Here is a 22,487-nt window from a genome sequence, read left to right on the forward strand (position 1 = left end):
ACTGAACAACGCAATGCACTGCACACCGCAATGCACTGAACATTGTAACGCACTGGACACCGCAATGCACTGCACATTGTAACACACAGGACACCGCAATGCACTGCACTCTGTAACGCACAGGACACCGCAATGCACTGCACTCTGTAACGCACAGGACACCGCAATGCACTGCACTCTGTAACGCACAGGACACCGCAATGCACTGTACTCTGTAATGCACTGTACACCAAAATGCACTGGACATGGTGTGCTCTCCTCCTCTCCTGTTGCTCCTCTAGCTCCCAGGCTGCCGCTCGCTAGGTCCTCGCAGCAGAGGATCTGGCGAGCAGCCTAGCTATTTGCCAGTCAGCACCAGGGTTTTTTTCTGATTTTCTTTTATTCAGCTGGCCCAGCGGGCTGGGTAACCGTCTTTGGCAGCGAGCCGTATGTGGCCGTTTGAGGACCCCTGCTATAGAGGGATATGCCCTATTCATATTTCATGTCTGAGGTTTACAAGCACTAAAAGGTGTGGGCAGGAAACACTGTAATCTTCTGACTTGCACTTAATTTATAATCTTCAGACTTTATATGATGTAGAATTTACAGTTTATTTCATACACAAACCATCTCAGTCCGCTCAGTATGGCACTACTTTTTACATTGTGTACATAAAACAACTAAGCAAAACAGAACTGGTAAGAACAGAATTCTCACTGCAGAACATGAAAAGAAAATATAAATTAAATAAAAGCAAAGAAGAAAGTCCTCTATACATACATACATTATATAATTTGTACAAACTGGATTATGTTTTTTTAACATTTATGGATGAATAAAGATATGTTTCTGAGTACATTAAATAAAAATGTGGTATAGTTGGGACCGTTATTTTCTCACAGCTGATTTCCCATGCACCAACAATATAACTGACAAATGTCAGCATTTCACATAGACCTATAGACTACACAGCAAAGTTACATTGGTGTCAAGCAACTTATTTTATGCAAATGTGAGAACTTCAACAAGCAGTTTTAAATCATATTAGTAGCTCTTTGTAGCTGACTTGCTTTCGGTAACATGGTCCATTCATTACCATAAAATTTGGAAAGGAAAACTTCTAGCACAGGTCATCCTAGCAATTTTTAAGCGCAATACGGGGACTGATCATGTGCCTACAGCAGGGAGATACACCTAGTAAGCACCAAGTAGGGCGCAAGGGACTGGCGTACATGTGTTAGTTTCAACAGAACAGCAGATGTAGGAGTGTACAAGATCCTTGCAATGTGTATATGCAATGACCTTAAAAGAACCATTTTTTTTCTTCTTTAGAATAGTTAAAGTTCATTTAACAGGCTGTAATATATTTTGTGCAGGAAAAAAAGAAAATATCTTATACAAAAGTAATATACTTATATTCACATGAGACTGTTAGGCCTTGTTCACATGGGGCGTACATAACCGTACACTCGTGGAGCACCGCGTTTACCCGCACAGATGTCACATTGGGAGCAGTGGCTCTGTTCACGCAGCCACTGCATCCCAATTGACAGCAATGGGATTGCTTGGACAGGGATACACAAAATCAATGGTTAAACTGTACCTTGCCTTATTCTTTTTCATATGCTAAGTTGGAGTTAAAGGCCACATTTTTGTAATCTCCGATGCCTTTCTCCTAAAATTTGTGCCGAACAAGCACCACGGTGCAATATTTTCTATGATTGCTTTACACCCCGGTCACACTGATCCCGACTTTGAAAGTCGGATTACATGTCGATTTGAGGTGCAATCTGCAAGACATCTGACACAGATATCTATGCAAATCACACCAAAAGTAGACCATGCACTACTTTAGAAATTGGTGCTGCTCCGACCAAGTAGGAACCGCACCGATATGACCTCTGTAATTATGGACAATAGGATGCAACTTGCCATGCGATTTGCAAGTCGTATGGCATGCAAATCGCATGCTAAGTTGCACCCAGTGTGACTGGGGACTTTGTTTTTATTTATTTCAGGTACTTATATAGCGCTGTCAATTTACGCAGCGCTTTACACATATATATTGAACATTCACATCAGTCCCTAACCCTCAAGGGGTGTACAATCTAAGGTCCCTAACTCACATTCATACATACACATATTAGGGCCAATTTAGACAGGATTCAATTAACCTACCAGCATGTCTTTGGAGTGTGGGAGGAAACCGGAGCACCCGGAGGAAACCCAAGCAAGCACAGGGAGAACATGCAAACTCCATGCAGGAGGCGCCATGGTCGGGAATCGAACCCATGACCCATTTACTACAAGGCAGATGTGCTAACCACTAAGTCACTGTGCCGCCCCATTTGAAGTTACTGTTACTTTGTATACTCTCAAGCCAGGTTATGCTCCACTGGTCTGTGTTGTGTGCATTTTTTTTTTTTAGAAAGCAAATAAACAGAATCTTAAAAACAAAAAAAAGACACACGGCCCTCCACTTGCATACAATTGTGTACACCCTGCGTGAACGAGGCCTTAAAGGAAACGTGCTGGGAGAAACATGTGCTAGCACTGCTGAGCTCCTTCTTAAAAAGACACTTAATTTTGATTTAATAAATTGGCTGCTTTCCAGTTGAGACTCTTTATATCCTTTCCATTTACACATTATTCATTCAGGGCAATGTGACAGTGTCTGTCCAATGTAACACCCTTGACCCACCAATATTTCCCTCTCCAGGGCTCCCCTGCTACACCTTCATTCATTGCAGGGGCCACTAAAATACCCAGTGATGGAGCCTAGAGGGTGTGGTGATGTCACCCCCCCCCCCCTCCATCAAAGGAAACAGGTCACATACCACCCCATACTTTAAAGCACCAGGTAGTTTGGGCTAGCTATGGTTGTGGAAGGTGCAGCAGTGGAGGACAGTTAGACTAAGTGGCAGTGTCTGCATAGCTTGTATGTCAAGTTCCTGCATTTTTCGGTCATTGCTTGGAATGGGAAAGTGAAGTGTTCACTCATGATCTCCACACTTGCCTTGGGTCAAGGACTCAAAACTATTAAAACCAGAGGATTATCATGCCAGCCAGACAACTAGCACATGTACTTCCCTTATAGCAGGTTTCCTTTAAAACTCTTGCTCATCCCCCTCTATTCCTCCAAGCTATTGGGTGAAACATTTACCAATTCAAGCATTAGAAACATTATGCAGCTCGTGCAGGCTTTGATTAAACAGACGTTTGCTTGTAATTTTTCGTGTCCAACACTTTCTTCCCACACATCGCGCAGATTCCTGCAAGAAAAGCAGATGGCGGTGTGAATGTATTCAATATAAAACAATTCTCTTATAGACTATGTTATTAATTATTAACACACAGGGAGGTAGAGGGAATTCATTTTGCTCAGAACTTCTTGATATGTTTTCCTTTGTTGCATTGGAGATGACAAGTGCTCTCTGGTCTTGCACGTTAAAGCAGAACAGAGAAAACTTTGATCTCGTGATAAAGAAGACAAAAAGACTGGGATACGAGATCTAACCACTCATGAAAGGCATAACCCTGCTGGACTTTTGAGGCAAGAGCGGTTTTTAGTTGTGGTGATTTGTCTGTTCTTTTCACTATTTGTAACTGAACTTAAAGCTAAATGCCAGGTACAAATAGAAAACACAAATGAATACAGATCTTTATTCCTTGATACATCATTTCTTTTTTATTACATAAAAGCAATGTGAGCACATGAATCCGATTGGAATGAGCCTTTTGCAATCCCCTATACAGAACAGGTCAAATTGGGAAAAGCAGTAGAAAGGAGAGAATCATTTGGAACATGCTGATAAGAGGAGACATAGTAACATAGTCAGGAGTCCAGTGACAGTCACAGGCTGGGGGGGGGGAGGAAAAAGATCTGAATGTGTCACCCAACTGAAGCAGTGAAAAATCATATATCTCTTCCTCTGCCAAACCGGGCTGTGCTGTGTGGTAGAGCTGTATAAATCCAAGGACTGGAAGAACATAAATAAGAACCATGTGACAGGTAAAACTGTATATACCTATATTTAGTACATTCATGAAGTATTCCAATCCCCTTCACTTTTTTCAATTTTGTTATGTTGCATCCTGATACTACAGTTTTTTAACCGTCTCTCGCCCACCATATAAGAAAATTACGAGCGCAAGGCGGTTCTCTCATTCTGGGAGGACATCATATGACGTCCTCCCACTCTAAGCGCGCATGCGAGCCATGGGGGGCGCACAGCACGGCGATCGCTGGTGCGCTGTGTCCCTGGGACACAGCGGATCACCGGTCAACGGAAAGAGTCGAAAACGTTGGCTCTGTCATGTGATCAGCTGTGTCCAATCACAGCTGACCGCATGTAAATAAGGAAATGCTGGTTATCGGCATTTCTCTCCTCACGAGCTGTCACGCTGACAGAGGAGAGGAGAGCCAGTAATTGGCAGTACTCAGAGGGGACAAGTACACTGATTATCAGGGAACTGATCATCAATGTGCCCTGATGATCAGTGTAGCCCCAGCAGTGCCACCTGTCAGTGCCCATCAATGCCACCTTCCAGTGCCCATCAGTGCCACCTTCCAGTGCCCACCAGTGCCCACCAGTGCACATCAATGCCACATATCAGTGTCCATATGAGCTGCCTTTAAGTGCCACCTATCAATGCTAGTCAGTGCCGCCTAACAGTGCCAACTACAAGTGACTCCTCATTAGCGCACATCAGTGCAGCCTCATTAGTGAAGGAGAAAAATCACTTATTTACAAAATGTTATAACACAAAGAAAAAACATGTTTTTTTTCAAAATTTTCAGTTGTTTTTGGTTTGTTTAGCAAAAAATAAAAAATCCCAGAGGTGATTAAATACCACCAAAAGAAAGCTCTGTCTCAAAAAATGATAAAAATTTCATATGGGTACAGTGTTGCATGACCGTGCAATTTTCAAAGTGAGACAGCGCTGAAATCTGAAAATTGGCCTGGGCAGGAAGGGGGTGCCCTGTAGGCAAGGGGTTAAATTCATTTTTCTCATTAATCTACACTTATTACCCCATAATGACAAAATGAAAACAGAATTTTAGAAATGTCTGTGAATTTATTTAATAGAAAAAAAATGAAATATAACATGAAATAAATGATGTACTTAAGGATTCAGACCCTTTACTCAGTACTTTGTTGATGCACCTTTGGCAGTCAGGTTGGATGGGGGCTGTCGGTGGACAGCTATTTTCAGGGGTCTCCAGAGATGTTCAACAGGGTTCAAGTAATTTCTCTGGCTGGACCACTCTAAAACATTCACAAAGTTGTCACTAAGCCACTCCTGTGTTGCCCTGGCTGTCTGCTTAGGATTGTCGTCATATCAGAAGGTGAACCTTCAGCCCAGTCTCAAGTCCTGAGTACTGTGGAACAGGTTTTCATTGAGACTATCCCTGCACATTGCTCCATTCAGCTTTCCCTCAACCCTGACCAATCTCCCAGTCCCTGCTGCTGAAAAACAAACAATCCCACAACATGATGCTGCCACCACCAAGCTTCACTGTTGGGACGGCATTGGGAAGGTGATGAGAGTGCCTGGTCTCCTCCAGACATAACTTTTAGAGGCCAAACAGTTCAATCTTGGTTTCATCAGACCTGAGAATCGTGTTCCTCACTGTCTGAGAGTCCATCAGGTGCTTTTTTGCAAACTCCAAGTAGGTTTTCATGTGTTTTGCACTGAGGAGAGGCTTCTGTCTAGCCACTCTGCCATAAAGCCCAGATTGATGGAGGGCTGGAGTGACGGTTGTCCTTCTGGAACTTTGTCCCATCTTCATGCAGGATCTTTAGAGCTCAGTCAGAGTGACCATCAGGTTCTTGGTCACCTCTCTTAATAAGGCCCTTCTCCCCAGATTGCTCAGTTTGGCCAGGTGACCAGCTCTTGGAAGAGTCCTGGTTGTGCCAAACTTCTTTCATTTGAGAATTATGGAACACTGTGCTCTCGGGGAACCTTCAGTGTAGCAGAATTTTTTTTTTTTATAGCCTTCCCTAGATCTGTGCCTTACAATAATCCTGTCTCAGAGCTCTTCAGCCAATTCCTTTGACCTAATTGCTTTTACTCTGATACAGTATATATTGTCAGCTGTGAGGCCTTTTATGGAGAGGTGTGTGCCTTTCCAAAGCATGTCCAATCAATTTAATTTACCACAGATGGACTCCAATCAAGGTGTAGAAACATCTCAGCAATGATCAAGAGAAATGGGAGGCACTTGAATTGCATTTCAAGTGTTGTTGCAAAGAGTCTGAATGCTTAAGTCAATGTGACACTTCAGTTTTCCTTTTTTATACATTTGTAAACATTTCTAAAAGTATATTTTCACTTTGTCATTAAGGGGTACTGAGTGTAAATTAATGAGGAACAAAAAATGAATTTAAAACAACAAAATCGATAAAAGTGAAGAGGGTTTAGAATACTTTATGAATGCACTGTACTGTACACCTTGCTAGTACCGGGTTGGACCCCCTTTTGCCTTCAGAACTGCCTTAATTCTCAGTGGCATAGATCCAACAAGGTGTGCGAAACATCCCTCAGGGGTTTCGGTCCATATTGATATAACATCATGCAGTTGCTGCTCTATTGGATTGAGATCTGGTGACTGTGGAGGCCATTGGAGTCCAGTGATCTCATTGTCATGTTCAAGAAACCAGTTTGAGATGATTTGAGCTTTGTGACATGGTACATTATCCTGCTGGAAGGAGCCATCAGAAGATGGGGACACTGGAGTCATAAAGGAATGGACATAGTCAGCAACAATAGTCAGGTAGGTTGTGGCATTTAAACGATGCTCAGTTGGTACTAAGGGGTCCAAAGTGTGCCAAGAAAATATCCCCCACACCATTACACCACCACCAGCCTGAACCATTGATACAAGGCAGGATGGATCCATGCTTTCATGTTGTTTATGCCAAATTCTGACCCTACCATCTAAAGGTCACAGCTGAAATCAAGACTCATCAGACCAGGTGTTTTTCCAATCATCTATTGTCCAATTGTGATTAGCCTGTGTGAATTGAAGCCTCCATTTCCTGTTTTGTAGCTGACAGGAATGCAAACTGCTGTGGTCTTCCGCTGCTGTAGCACATCTGCTTTAAAGTTCGATGTGTTATGCATTCAGAGATGGTATTCTGCATACCTTGGTTGTAACAAATGGCTATTTGAGTTATTGTTGCCTTTCTATCACCTTGAACCAAATCTGCCCATTCTCTTCTGACAGCTCACCAACAAGGCATTTTTTTAAATATTCAGACCAGCCCATCTGGCATCAACAACCATGCTACGTTTAAAATCACTTAAATCCCCTTTCTTCCCCATTCTGATGCACAATTTGAACTTCAGTAAGTAGTCTTCACCACGGCTAGATGCCTAAATGGATTGAACTGCTGCCATATGATTGTCAAAAAAATCTGACAGGTTGGTTGAACTGAAGTCAGTCAATAGATTTTAGACTTTAGTACAACTAGCCTGGCCAAAGGTAGATCGAATCTCAACCAGTTCCTGCTGAACTGGCTGAGATACGATCTATTTATGGCCAGCTTTACTGTACCATACACTGTACACAGTGGCGAATAAATCACTTTTAGTCATAAGAGATTATGGTCAAAAATAATTATAGGAAGAAAAATATATATAATTCCTCGGTCTTACTATTCAACTTTAGATTTTGTATCAGTGACTTTTCCTTGTAGCTAGAAATTGCTAATGCCAAAGACTAAGGGCCACATGAGAAGTGTGATTTTGCTGCAACAATCCATAGAATGCATGAAGGTAAAAAACGTTGAGCCTTTACAACCACTTTAAATGAAGTATGTCCAACGATGTGCAGACTGCTGGATTCTGTGGAAATCTTAACTGCAGGGCTGCCCTGTTCTCCTCTTGCTGCAGAAATTCCGGCACTGTGGGGGTTAACAACCTCAGGTTCAGCTGCACTAAAGATGATCTGATTGGGAAAAGCCCCCCTCCTGCCCTCTCCTCCAATGAGAATAGTGCTTTTACTGATTACACTGCCTGTAACACAATCTGTAAATGGGGATGATCCTGATCAGTCACAGAATTCTTTTCCCCATTCGCAGATTGTGTCATCAGACATAAAGTAATAAAGGTAGAAAATAAAATTGTAAAACATGAAACAAGTCTTCAGAATTAATAGTATCTTTCACATTTCATGTTTGCGGCAGAATTTCCATCACTCACCCTTCTTATAAGCACATCCCTGGCAGTAGTGAGACCCAGGCTGGTGGACAGAACTCTTGCAGATACGACATACCGCAAAGCGATTTTTTCCATATGGGTCAAACCTGAGACAAGTGGAAAGGAACATTGTGAAATGAATACATTTTGTTTCAGTAGATTTATATTTAGAAAAGGAGTGCTATGACCAAACTCTATACAAATCTCAATGACCAGCAATATCAGATATGTCTATATCCTAGGTAGGCCTGTGCTTAGGGACACCTGATTCATACATGGACATGCTTCCCTTTAACTGAACAGAAAACGCACCTCATTACTTTAAAAAGTCAACCAGTCTTCTTTGGGACTATAACTGACCTAGGAATTCTAACTGGCTGGAAGCAAAAATTATACTGTGCATTACTTGCAGATGAAACCACATTTTCTTCTTCTAGTCTAGCATAAAATAAGATGAATTTTAAATGGGTTTCTGTGCATTTAGCAGAACAGAGCTGTAATTAAAGACATGTTCAAAAGCAGAGTTGGAACTTAAAGTGTTACTAAACCCAGGACCCTGCATTCACTAGATCCGGTCTCCCCGGACCCTGCATTCACTAGATCCGGTCTCCCCGGACCCTGCATTCACTAGATCCGGTCTCCCCGGACCCTGCATTCACTAGATCCGGTCTCCCCGGACCCTGCATTCACTAGATCCGGTCTCCCCGGACCCTGCATTCACTAGATCCGGTCTCCCCGGACCCTGCATTCACTAGATCCGGTCTCCCCGGACCCTGCATTCACTAGATCCGGTCTCCCCGGACCCTGCATTCACTAGATCCGGTCTCCCCGGACCCTGCATTCACTAGATCCGGTCTCCCCGGACCCTGCATTCACTAGATCCGGTCTCCCCGGACCCTGCATTCACTAGATCCGGTCTCCCCGGACCCTGCATTCACTAGATCCGGTCTCCCCGGACCCTGCATTCACTAGATCTGGTCTCCCCGGACCCTGCATTCACTAGATCTGGTCTCCCCGGACCCTGCATTCACTAGATCTGGTCTCCCTCAGTACACAAAACATCAAAATGCAATTATTTTAGTAAATATAAACTGCTAAATAGCTTTTCTCATCAGACATTAGAGGAGTCTTGTGGCTTCTATCAGTGTTCAGCCAAGCACTAGCTAAAGATTGTAGGAGGAGTTTTCTTTCTGCTCTAGGAGGATGCAAAACCCCTGACCTCTCTCTGGACAGTGCTGATCACATGCACTATTCCAAGAAAAAAAAAAAAAAAAAAAAACCTTCTAGCCATACATAGCAAACTGAGCATGTGCTAAATGCCTACAGTTCCATCTGTCTTATCAGGAGATAAGAGGTGGTTGGTTAACAAGGGGAGAAACAGAGCAATCAGGATCAAATTGCCTTTTTACACAATGCACAGGATTAACCCCTTAGGTTCCACAGCGAGTATAACAAGCATGCTTTACTGCACAGACTGATTTTACTGTTGTGGATTTAGTAACACTTGGAAGTGGAATTCCAGTCAATAGCTAAGGCTAAACCTACTCCCACCCCACATTCTAAAACTAATTCTATCTAATCCTGTAAAGAAAAGATTGCTATTCTTACCTATTTTGAAGCCACTTCAGTCTTCTGTGTACAGGAGAGAGCCGACAACAGCTGGGAAATGCCACCCATAGATTTACTGTGGGGCATCCATTATCAGCTGCCTTTCCTGAACACAGAAGTCACCGCTGACAGCTCATCCTGGGGCCGGACCAGAGTGGCTTCACAGTAGGTAAGTACTGGGATTTTCCCTTTACAGGGTTAGATAGAATAGCTTTAGAATGAGGGTGGGAGTAGGTTTAGCCTTAGTTAGCTATTGACTGGAATTCATTTTAAAAGACTCCATTTAGGGAAAGTGGTGTCTTTGTAAAGGCTCCTCCCACTTCTTCCTTACTCACCTAGCAAATGACCTCTCAACGCTCTGTTCTCCAATGCAGATGGAAATATTATCCCAAGTGACTGATGAGTGATCATACCAGCAAGGTGTATTCACAGGCCCCTCCTTTTCTAGAGTGACAGTGCTTACTCAATTATCTGTGGTGTAGTCACCTTTTTCAGCATGCTCATGGTTTGGACCACAAGCAGCCACACAGATCTTTGCAGTAAATACAGACTACAGGATGTGTACAGTGCAGGGAGAAAACACAACATAAGAGGAAGAATGCATTTTGTTATAAAAATTAATGTGCTTCTATTTTACTCACACTACATAAAATATGTTTGTGAGAATTTAGTTTTACATTTTTTATTTAGCACATAAAAGTCTTTGTGGCAGAAAGATCAGTCAATTACTACAATTGGAAGCCCCACATCATAATATGTCTTGTCCAGCTATGTGCTCCCCAATTCAATAAAATCAGCGACAATGAAAAAAAAAAAAAAAAAAATATTATCTGGTCAGATTCCAGGACAACTATCTGCTGCAAAGTAAAGATATAAGTTCACTTAAGTAGAATCCCAGACTAAACGTAATGCTCCCTACCCCTCATAACACCTATGCTGACTAACCTGTGTAAGAATGATGTATATGATTGCCTATTTTCAGACCACTCCAGTCTGGTCATGTGATCCAGCTCCCCTGTGTCAGTCAGCGCTGGCTGGTAAGGAGGAGGGACCACCAACAAATGGGCCATGGATTCCCATGGGTAATGTTACTGCTCCCAGGCATTCCCCTGAGTTCTCTCCTCTCCCCTGCAGCTGCTGCTGGCTGATACAGGGGAGCTCATGTGACTGGATTGCAGCGTGCTGAAAATAGGTAAGTATATACATCTTTCTTACACAGGTTAGTCATCAAAGATGTTAGGAAGGGGGAGGGAGCATTTTTAAGACTAGTTAGGTTTAGTCTGGAATTCTACTTTAAAGCAGAACTAAACCTAACTTATAAAAACTACAAGTAGGCCGTTCTTTTTTGCGGAACAGACATGTGCAGTTCACCATGAATTCCTGTCACCCGCTGACCAATTAAGAGGCCAAAAACCCAGCACCCAGAAGTATCCTGGGGAGAAGATGACAGCAGCTAACAGAGATTGCAACTGTCACATCACTAGAAGATGGAGGGGAGCATTTTTGGGAGTTTATTTCCACTTTAACCATTTTTTGAGCTGTGGATCATAAGAAAGGTCAGAATCTCTATCAACTATTTATTGCTGCCATTGTCCCCCTTTGGGAGATTTTCCTCCACTTCTTGTCTATAAGTATCAGACAGAACATGGAGTCTCACAAACAGGGAAACATTCAGCAATAAAAACTCTGTTAGGCAAAATTTCCTCTCACCTCCTGTCCAAGGCACTCAAAAAGTATTTCAAACTTGACATAGAAATCCTTTCAGCAGGCAAAAAGCCATTTAAAACTTGACAAACATTCTAGCCCTTCCTCACTCTATAGTAAAAACAAAAACAGTTTTATCTGAAGTTCAGTTTTAACCACTTGGTTGGAAAGTACAAATCAGGAGAACCAAGAAAAACCAGGAGAGCCTTTAACGTAAACTCAGCTTACCTTGCTTTCTTTGCAGTCAGCGCCTTGTTTTCATTCAGTTTCCGACCTCCACTTTCTATTAAAATTAAGATTCAAATTGAAATTAGGATTAGCTCAAATACTGTAATAATATGTCAGCTTCAAGTTATTTGACAATAACCATTTTTCTCAAAGTGCTAAACTATTATACATAAGTATATAGTAATATTCTTACAGTGGATCAGTTGGCTGTAACATCTGCATCTCAAGGCTAGACAAGGTGCCATTTGGCAATATGCCTGTTTTTGTTTAGTCATTGCCCAGTTTCAGAACTCTGCATTACTTTGTCCATCCTCTGTATGACCTGCTGGAGATTTTCAGTGTCAACCCAAGGCAACCCAGCTAAGTAAGGCTAGGTTCACATGTGTGCGGGTGGTGCCGCTGCGGATCCACACGAAAATCCATGCAGCCGCACCACACGCACAGAGAAACGTGGACCTGCTAGCGGGTGCCATTAGTTCTAATGGCAAGCCTCCCGCACTGGAAAACGCAACCATACTGCAAACCGAGGTTCCCGTGCGGGCTACATTTTCAGAAGAAGTGCAGGGACTTCTTCCCTGCGTGCCACAGGGCACGGAAGTCCATTCAAATTAATGGGCTCTCGTGCCCACGCAAAACGCGGCCTGCATATATGTGAACCAGGGCTTAGATGGGAGCTGTCTTGATAACTGTACGGGCTGGAACTGCTGACATATTTTTGAAGGCATGTACTTCAACTGGTTATTCCTATTCTATCCTCACAATTTAATGTGTGTCACTCACCCAGATGCTTATAGGATGTCATGAAATCTTATATACAAAAATGTTGGTTTCAGGTCTGGGACTCAATAGGTAAAAAAAGCAAAATTAGAAGAACTATCCAGGTGTATAAATCTTCATTAGAGAACTCGCCAATGGCAAAATATATGAATAAATAAGCAAACATTAACTTAAAAAATAATTCCAGGCATCCACGTGTTAAACTTAGTTACATTGGTTGGCTTGGACCATTGAAACTATGAATATGCCATGCCTGGTTGAAGCCCCTGGAAGCTTGAAATCACTGAAGTAGGCACCACTGCTCCAGTAATCTCCAGTTACTTCCAGGTCCCCTGCCTGCCAGCCTGATGCCTTATAAATACAGGAAGTCAGAAACTCAGTACTGGCACCATTCAGAGAATTTGCAGTTTCTAAATGAATCCAAAGTGTTCTCTGACTGGACGAAGTGAGAAGCATGATGTGACTGCCCCTCCTCTCCATCATGTTCAGTCACAGATCTCTATGCATTCATTCCGAAAAGTGCAAATAATTCTCTGAATGATGCCCTTGCCAACGGCTGACCTTCTGCGCTCATGATGCAGGAGAGCAGCTGCTCGGCACAGGATCCAGAAGCACTGGAGCAGCAGTCTACGTCAATGATTTCCAGCTTCCAGTGGCATTGGCCAGATATTCCATATACATATAAAATACATAACAATGCTGAAGGTCAGTGCATGTGCAAATGTTAAATATCTCTAAAGAACTCCCACAGTTATTATTATGATTATTTTAAAATGCCATATACATAATTACATTGGTTCAGCTTGGACCTATGTAACTATGTATAACATGCCAGTGAAATTCTTTAACATTTGGTATTGGGTGCTTTTTGTCAACAACCATAAAAATGGACAGTCAAAAAAATGAAGCAATCTTGTTAACTATGCCAAGCAACTAATCACATGGTTCCAACTAAAGGCTCTCAGGTGGCTGACTAGGTGGCTCTCCTTGAATAATTTGCTAAATGTTAGTTTCTGAAGATCCTCTGCACTTGCAGGACCCCATGGCCAATGCCTTTGCAATGGTAAAGTAAATGGCTACTAGTGGGAAACAACTTATTTCATTCAGCACAAGGTATGTTTTTTCACACTCTAAACTGCAGACTTGATAGTTAATATAGGTAAAAAAACACCAAAAAAAAAAAAACACCACAATCTTCCACAATATAGGATGTTCACAAAAACTGAAAAATACTGGTATCTATTTTATTAAAGTGGAACTAAACCCACTGATTAAGGCCTCGCTCACACCATACGTGCAGAAAAACAGATGTAAACTGACGAGTAGATTAGACTTGGAGAGATCAGTTGACATCAGTTTTCATGCGTGCTGAAATGATTTTTTTAATACATTGCAGATTCGTGCGCAGAAAAAAAATCTGCATGTAATGCTAGTGTTGTGGCGTGAACAGGGCACACAGAGAACAATTGATTTTGCTGTGCAGAAAAAACTGACGTCTCTGCACCATGTGTGTGAACAAGCCCTAAACGTTTTCCCAAAACAGTTACATTCAATGCATGCCAGGATCACATTTTCTTGTACACTCCACCAAAACTGTCAAACTATCAAATGGTCGGTGTAATAACTGATCAAATGTGTAGAATTATGTCAACTGCAGATCAACAGGAGGCCAAGAGGGCAGCTTCCTTTGCTGTAAAGGAAAGAAGGGTTTTGTTCCACTAAATATAAAAAAGCGCCTGAAAATTTACATATATGTTTATACAGAAAATACATCCAGAACTACAAAGCCATTCTTCCCACATTGGTAAAATGTAGTGTACCTGTCGTGTTCCTTGCACCAGATTTCCATGTGTCTGGTGTGATGACTGTGCCCAGCTTCTTCTCACCTGAAATTAGGAAAGTATATAGGATGTCATTATGGAAGGCGCAAACAATTAGATGGTATCTGTAATTTCGTAGCTTGCACAAGAAAGAACATCTGATACAAACAAAGCTTGCTTAGCATTAGCAATTATAAAAAAATGATGTGGCTCAAGTCATATTCTTTAACACAAGAAGAAGGACCTTTATTTTAGCAATGAGATTTTAAAGCTGAATTCCAGGTATGACAGTTGTTACATAGTTACATTGCTACAGCTTGGACCAATGTAATATGTATGAGCCATATCTGTAAGATCCCAGTGGAAGCTGGAAATCACTGAAGTAACCATGGCTACTCCAGTGATCTCAATTAGCTTCCGAGTTCAGAACCAAGCGCTTGTCCTGCTGAATTCTCAACACAGGAGGTCGTCTGCCCTGCACAGGCACTATTTAGAGAACACTGCATTCTCTCAATGAATGCAAAGCCTTCCATGATTGGAGGAGGTGGCGATTGTGACATCACCACCTTGTCCAATCAGAGAATGCTTTGCATCACCTGGCCCGCAGCTGATCTGACTAAAAATATCCAAAAGGACACCCAAGCTCATCTCTACAATGCCTTGAAAAAGTATTCATACCCCTTTACATTTTCCAAATTGTTTCATGTTACAACCAAAAATGTAAATGTATTATATTGGGATTTGATGTGATAGACAAACACAAAGTGGCACATAATTGTGAAGTGGAAGGAAAATGATAAATGGTTTTCAAAATTTTTTACAAATAAATATCTTAAAAGTGTGCCGTGCATTTACTCTGATACCTTTAACTATAATCTAATGGAACCAATTACCTTCAAAAGTCACCTAATTAATAGAGTCCACCTGGGTGTAATTTAATCTCAGTATAAATACAGCTGTTCTGTGAAGCCCTCAGAGGTTTGTTAGAGAACATAAGGTAAGCAAACAAACAGCATAATAAAGACCAAGGAACACACTAGACAGGTCGGGGACATCACCCTGAACACACCATCCCCACCGTGAAACATGGTGATGGCAGCATCATGTCTTGGGGATGCTTTTCTTCAGCAGGGACAGGGAAGGCGGTAAGAGTTGATGGGAAGATGGATGGAACAAAATACAGGACAATCTTAGAAGAAAACCTGTTAGGGTCTGCAAAAGACTTGAGATTGGGGCAGAGTTTCACATTCCAGCAGGACAACCACTCTAAACATACGGCCAGAGCTACAATGGAATGGTTTAGATCAAAGCCTATTCATGTGTTAGAATGGCCCAGTCAAAGTCCAGACCTAAATCCAATTGAGAATCTGTGGGAAGACTTGAAAATTTCTGCTCACAGACGTTCTCCATCCAATCTGACAGAGCTTGAGGTATTTTGCAAAGAAGAATGGGCAAAATGACACTGTAAATGCGCAAAGCTGGTAGAGACATCCCCAAAAAGACTTTCAGCTGTAATTGCAGTGAAAATTGGTTATACAAAGTAGATATTTGTAAAAAAATTAGAAAATTATTTATCATTTTCCTTCCACTTTGTGTTGATCTATCACATAAAATCCCAATAAAATACATTTACGTTTTTGGTTGTAACATGACAAAATGTGGAAAATGTTAAGAGGTATGAATGCTTTTTCAAGGCACTGTGTACTTTGTACAAATATGGCCAAGGCACTGATGTTCCCTTTTCCCAGAGTCTAGGCACTCTTCAACATCCGAGAACATCAGGAGGTATGCTGAAAGAAAACCTGCATGGAGAGAAATGTATAGGCTACCATTGCTGACCTCCTTCTGTAAATGTTAACTGCTTGGCAGTCATACCGATTGTTAATGTTAACTGCTCGTTAAGTCTAGGGGTAGAGAGATCAGCTGTAATACTTGCCTCATTACTTGTTCTGGCAGGCTCCCTCTATCTGCGCAACCGGTCCCCTGAAAGCCCTTCTCTAAGGTGATCTGGTTGGTGGAAACATGAAGTATTGTGCAGGACCAATAGTCCTGCACTACATGTGAGCATGGTGAAGGACCACCAACAACCCAGAGCATCAGAGAAAAAAAAGAGCACAGTAGGGAGGAATAAGGTTCTACACCTAGACCTAATGACAGGGCTCAACAAAACCCAGGCGCCAAATCGCCATTGTGACTAGAAATTGCATCCCAGCGCCTGGGTTCACACACTACCCCCCAGTGTCGTCAATGCAAAAACCGCCCCCAGTGCCGTCAACGCAAAAACCGCCCCCCAGCGCTGTCAACGCAAAAACTCCTGTCAATAGAAATCCTATGTGAACAATTGTCTCCACATGCAACTCTACTCTATCACTTACGAGCCTGGAACACACAGCTACAAACTCTCACAGGACTCTTTTTTTTAATGGCACTCAAAACACAATGCGTGTGGATTGCATTAGGGATGCACCGAAATATCGGCCAACGAAACATATCGGCTGAAAATAGCTCTATCAGCATTTTGCCGATAAGAAAAATGTAGCCGATACAGGGGACTGTGTGTACTGCCGATGTGAGGTTGGGGGGGGCTCAGCGGAGAAAGGCAGGAGAGGAGCAGCGTATACAATGACTGGCTGTCACTATAAGTCAGTACCGGTTTTTAAATGCATTTGCCGGGTTTTTTTTTTCCTTCACTATAGCTCAGAGAATCAGCTGTCACTTTCCCTGAGCTAAAAGAAACAAAGTTCGTTTTTATATTCTTTCCCGAGCTTAAAGAAACAAAGTTTCATTCATTCTCTAAAATATGGTGAAAAAAAAAAAAGCTGGCAATTGCATTTAAAAACCGGCACTGACATATAGGCCCTGATTCACTATTGGGCGTGGGCGCATATTTATGGGCTTAAGCCCAATTTTCATGGGCGTCTGTCATTTTTTACCCTGCAACCTAATTCACTATTGAGCAGAGCCCATAAGCAGATGCCCAATCTAATTCACAAAAAGACACACGCCCGAAATCAGACTCACAAAACAGACTTGCTAAGAAGCAAGTCTAAAACCATGAAAAATCACTGCAGAGACATGTTCACTTAGAAATTTGCTTTGCCAAATATCAGGACTTCACTTTAAACAATATCTGCTATTTCCAAAAAAATTAAAAATGTGTTAAAAATCGTTTTTTTCAAGGAAATCGACACAGTAAAAATCTAGAAGCCCGTGCAGTGTCTTTGGCAGATACAACTGAGCATGTGCAGAACACATTTTAGACTTCTGCCATGGGCGTTTGCTTTTTAGCCACTGACTAATAGTGAATCTGATTGTGGATTCCTCTGAGAGCCAGCACTCGCTCGCGACTATTGTGTTTAATAAACAGCACTCGGCATATCTTCATGTAATCTAATTAGATTTCCTTAGTTCTAGTGATTCTATTTTTGTTTCTTATCCTTTATAATTATTTCTGTAATGATTTTACTTATTTCAAAGGTCTAGATAATATTTATTTTGACAGCTGAATGTAAAAATAAAGGTCCACAATAAAAAAAAAAAAAAAAAAACAGCGTGGGTCCCCCCTCTCATCCATACCAAGCCCTTCAGGTCTGGTATGGATATTAAGGGGGAACTCCACGCTGAAATTTAAAAAAAAAAAACAGCGTGGGTCCCCCTCAATATCCATACCAGACCCTTATCCGAGCATGCAGCCCGGCAGGTCAGGAAAGGGGGGGGACGAGCGAGCGCCCCCCCCCCTCCTGAACCATACCAGGCCACATGCCCTCAACATGGGGGGGTGCTTTGAGGCAGGGGGGCTCCCCCCCCCAAAGCACCTTGTCCCCATGTTGATGAGGACAAGGGCCTCTTCCCCACAACCCTGGCCGGTGGTTGTGGGGGTCTGCGGGCGGGGGGCTTATCAGAATCTGGAAGCCCCCTTTAACAAGGGGGCCCCCAGATCCCGGCCCCCCCCCTACGTGAACGAGTCTGCGGTAGATGCTCCCGCAGACTCCTTCACAAAAAAAAAAAGTGTGGTGTAAAAAAAACACAGTACAGGGTCTTTGACAAGTCCTTTATTAAAACAATGTCCCCCGAAGTAGATCCAACGTCAATCACGGCGGCGGCGGCAGGGACCCGAAAAAAGAAAAAAAAAAAAAGGTTCCGCTCCCGTCGGAGGCTCCCAGCCTTGTGAAGAAGAGGCTAGCTGACAGTTCTTATATAGGTATGGGGCGGGGCCAGCCGGGCACATCATCCCCGCCCCTTACCTATTTGAGAAATGTCACCCTGTCTCTCCGCTGAGGCTAACTAGCTGAATGCAGGAGACAGTCTGACATTTCTTATATAGCTATGGGGCGGGGCCAGCCGGGGACATCATCCGAGTGACCCGCCCCATGTCACATGCTTGCTGTTCCCGGCTGGCCCCGCCCCATACCTATATAAGAAATGTCAGACTGTCTCCTGCATTCAGCTAGTTAGCCTCAGCGGAGAGACAGGGTGACATTTCTCAAATAGGTAAGGGGCGGGGATGATGTGCCCGGCTGGCCCCGCCCCATACCTATATAAGAACTGTCAGCTAGCCTCTTCTTCACAAGGCTGGGAGCCTCCGACGGGAGCGGAACCTTTTTTTTTTTCTTTTTTCGGGTCCCTGCCGCCGCCGCCGTGATTGACGTTGGATCTACTTCGGGGGACATTGTTTTAATAAAGGACTTGTCAAAGACCCTGTACTGTGTTTTTTTTACACCACACTTAGTTTTTTTGTGAAGGAGTCTGCGGGACCATGTACCGCAGACTCGTTCACGTAGGGGGGGGGGGGCGGGATCTGGGGGCCCCCTTGTTAAAGGGGGCTTCCAGATTCTGATAAGCCCCCCGCCCGCAGACCCCCACAACCACCGGCCAGGGTTGTGGGGAAGAGGCCCTTGTCCTCATCAACATGGGGACAAGGTGCTTTGGGGGGGGGAGCCCCCCCTGCCTCAAAGCACCCCCCCATGTTGAGGGCATGTGGCCTGGTATGGTTCAGGAGGGGGGGGGCGCTTGCTCGTCCCCCCCCTTTCCTGACCTGCCGGGCTGCATGCTCGGATAAGGGTCTGGTATGGATATTGAGGGGGACCCACGCTGTTTTTTTTTTAAATTTCAGCGTGGAGTTCCCCCTTAATACCCATACCAGACCTGAAGGGCTTGGTATGGATGAGAGGGGGGACCCACGCTGTTTTTTTTATTATTTATTTAATTCACGGAAATAATTTAAAATTCAGCTGTCAGTGGGAAACCCGATGACAGCTGAAACATTCCTTCTGTCCCTGCAGAGAGCTCCGCTATTATATTTGACATTAAAAAGTATAGAGACTGCAACATTGTATCCATTTGTATCCATTCCGGATATAGATGTTTTTATTCGGATACAAATAGATACAATGTTGCAACCTTTATACTTTTTAATGTCAAATATAATAGCGCAGCTCTCTGCAGGGACAGAAGTAATTACTTCGCTATTATATTTGCAGGCCGTAGATGGGGCGAAAATCGAACAATTTTTTTGCCATTGGTGGTAACGTCGGCCCATTGAACAACCGATTTTTTTTTTTTAAAACGGTCAGTTTTCGTGCCATCTAAGGCCTGCATTTTTCTTTTTCTTATTCTTTTTTTTTATTCTTTTTCTTGCAGGTCATGGCTCATGTGCAGATTATTTATCTGTTAAAAGATCAGCCAATTTGCCGATCATTGCAGCTAAAATCGGCCGATCTGCAAAATCGGCCAATTTTTATCCAAATTTACCAATTAAAAAAAGTTGCAAAATCCCCAAAAATGGCTGACCAATTAACCCACTAACGGGCTGAAAATCAGCCGATTTTTTTTGCGGACGATTTTAGACCCATGTAAAGCAGGCCATAGATGGGTCTAAAATCGGCCGATTTTTCTGCCGAAAAGAAAATCGAACGATTTTCGGGCCGTTAGTGGGTTAATTGGTCAGCTGTTTTTCGGGATTTTGGCACATTTTTTTTATCAGTAAATTTGGAACAAAAAATTTTCAACTTTACTGGTAAACAAAATATGCTAAAATCCCAAAAAATGGCTGACCAATTATCCCAATAACGGAAGAGGCCCTTGTCCCCATTAACATGGGGACAAGGTGCTTTGGGGGGGAGCCCCCCTTCCCCAAAGCACCCCCCCATGTTGAGGGCAGGTGGCCTGGTATAGTTCAGGAGGGGGGGCGCTCGCTCGTCCCCCCCCCTTTCCTGACCTGCCGGGCTGCATGCTCGGATAAGGGTCTGGTATGGATTTTGGGGGGATCCCCAAGCTGTTTTTTTTTATTTCAGCGTGGAGTTCCCCCTTAATATCCATACCAGATCCGAAGGGCTTGGTATGGATGGGAGGGGGGACCCCACGCTTTTTTTTTTTTTTTTTACATTCAGCTGTCAGTAGGGAACCCCGCTGACAGTTGAAACATTAACACATGGCTGTCGCTCCTACAATCCTGGATGAGTTATGTTATCAACTCATGCAGCATTTTAGTAGCGAAAACCAATGCAGCGCTCATGTTTCAGCTGTCGGCGGAGTTCCCCACTGACAGTTGATGTAAAAGTATTGCAGGGAATTATAAACAATTTGTAAAAAACCCGGCGTGGGGTCCCCCCTCCCATCCATACTAAGCCCTTTGGGTCTCGTATGGATGTTAAGGGGTAACTCCACGCTGAAATTAAATAAAAAACAGCATGGGGTACCCCCCAAAATCCATAACAGATACTTATCTGAGCATGCAGCCCAGCAGGTCAGGAAAGGGGGGGGGGGACAAGCGAGCGCCTCCCCCCCTCCTGAACCATACCAGGCCACATGCCCATACCAAATTATTCAAACATTTGTAAACAGACCAATTAACTGAAATGGTTTGGCATTTGTACCCCAAATATGACGTTCCCTGAGGCGTTGGTAAACCGAGGTACGCCTGTATTAGTATTGCAATCCTTTGTATTGGGATACATAGAACCATCATACATGTGAATTGGCAACATAGCACAACATTTGTGTCACATTGGAGATATCTGGTAGCTACACTGAACTTGCCCAGGGACCTAAGATTGATTCACAGCACAGAAATACAGGCGGGGTTAGCAACGTAGCTCCGTGGGTTAGTGGTTAGCACTGCTGCCTCACAACTCTAGGGTTGTCGGTTTGAATCCCAACCCCGGTGAGGAAGTAGTATGATCTCCGTGTGTGGCTGTCTTCAAATAGATGTTCTGGCAACATCTTTGCTTTCTGTCTAAGTGATCCCTAAAATGTGAATTAGAATGAGGCCTTGTCTGTTGAAACACCTTCAAAGCTGCACCTTATGTGAATGTCATACAATGGGGTAAGATAAGAGCCTGGAGCACTAATAGATTTGATAATGATGGTTTACACTCAACCCACTTTTGTGAAGGATTTGGCAAGCAAAGAGCTGACAGAGAGAGAGAAGAGCGAGCCAGTGAGATGAAGAAGAGTGAGCGAGAAAAACATACTGAAGAGTGATAAAGAGAGACATACAGAAGAGTGAGCGAGAGAGAAGAGCGAGCCAGTGAGACAAAGAAGAGTGAGCGAGAGAGAAAAGACTTGGTTGGTGAATCCACACATCAAACTTGTCACAAATACTGGTATGGATTTTTCCACCAAATGCAAAGCAGACCGCACGCCTTCAAAGATTTATTTCCTTTGTTAATTCTCCTGCTTCGTTCACACTATATTCAAATGAAAATTACTGTTTAAGTTGCCAATTTTACTGTGTTTTCTAGAGAATTACTAACTAGTTGTGTTTTCAATTGTGTGTAGCATTGCGATTTCTATTTGAGTCTAGATGTTAAATTGCTAATAAATGGCCAAAATCTTCAAATACCTTTGAACTCTCACTGCAACAAATGGCGTACGTTAATACACTCACATTCACATTCATTATATCCAATATCAGGTACCATGTCAATTCACAAATCGCACCTGAAATTGCACACCCTGGATGCGACTTGTCATGCGATTGGCATGGCCAGCAACTTGCCCTTTGCATGGCAAATTGCACACAATGTTACTGGGGGCTAACACCACTGTCACATCTAATCCGATGCGGCAATTGTCCAACTTACAGTGAAGTTGCAAGAGTTCACAATCCAATTGGATGTGAACAGAGCCTACAGTGGCCAATAGGGTGCGACTTGGTCTACGATT

At 43.1% G+C, this 22,487-nt stretch overlaps 1 protein-coding gene across 1 annotated transcript in view; it reads right to left on the reverse strand.

Annotated features, from left to right (window-relative positions):
- Nucleotides 1-565: 565 nt before the first annotated feature.
- The window catches only part of CRIPT (CXXC repeat containing interactor of PDZ3 domain), a 31,955-nt gene continuing 10,033 nt past the window's right edge, over nt 566-22,487 (reverse strand). The window contains exons 2-5 of the mRNA XM_089653919.1: nt 14,322-14,387; nt 11,725-11,779; nt 8,188-8,291; nt 566-3,251 (exon numbers count right to left, since the gene is read on the reverse strand). Of these exons, the coding sequence (XP_089510045.1) occupies nt 3,187-3,251; nt 8,188-8,291; nt 11,725-11,779; nt 14,322-14,387 (290 nt within the window). The 3' untranslated portion in view covers nt 566-3,186. The remainder of the gene's footprint in view (nt 3,252-8,187; nt 8,292-11,724; nt 11,780-14,321; nt 14,388-22,487) is intronic.

The sequence above is a fragment of the Staurois parvus genome, unplaced genomic scaffold (genome assembly GCF_062004578.1).
Source record: "Staurois parvus isolate SC_StPar_1 unplaced genomic scaffold, SC_StPar_1.0 ptg000727l, whole genome shotgun sequence".
Lineage (NCBI taxonomy): Eukaryota > Metazoa > Chordata > Amphibia > Anura > Ranidae > Staurois > Staurois parvus.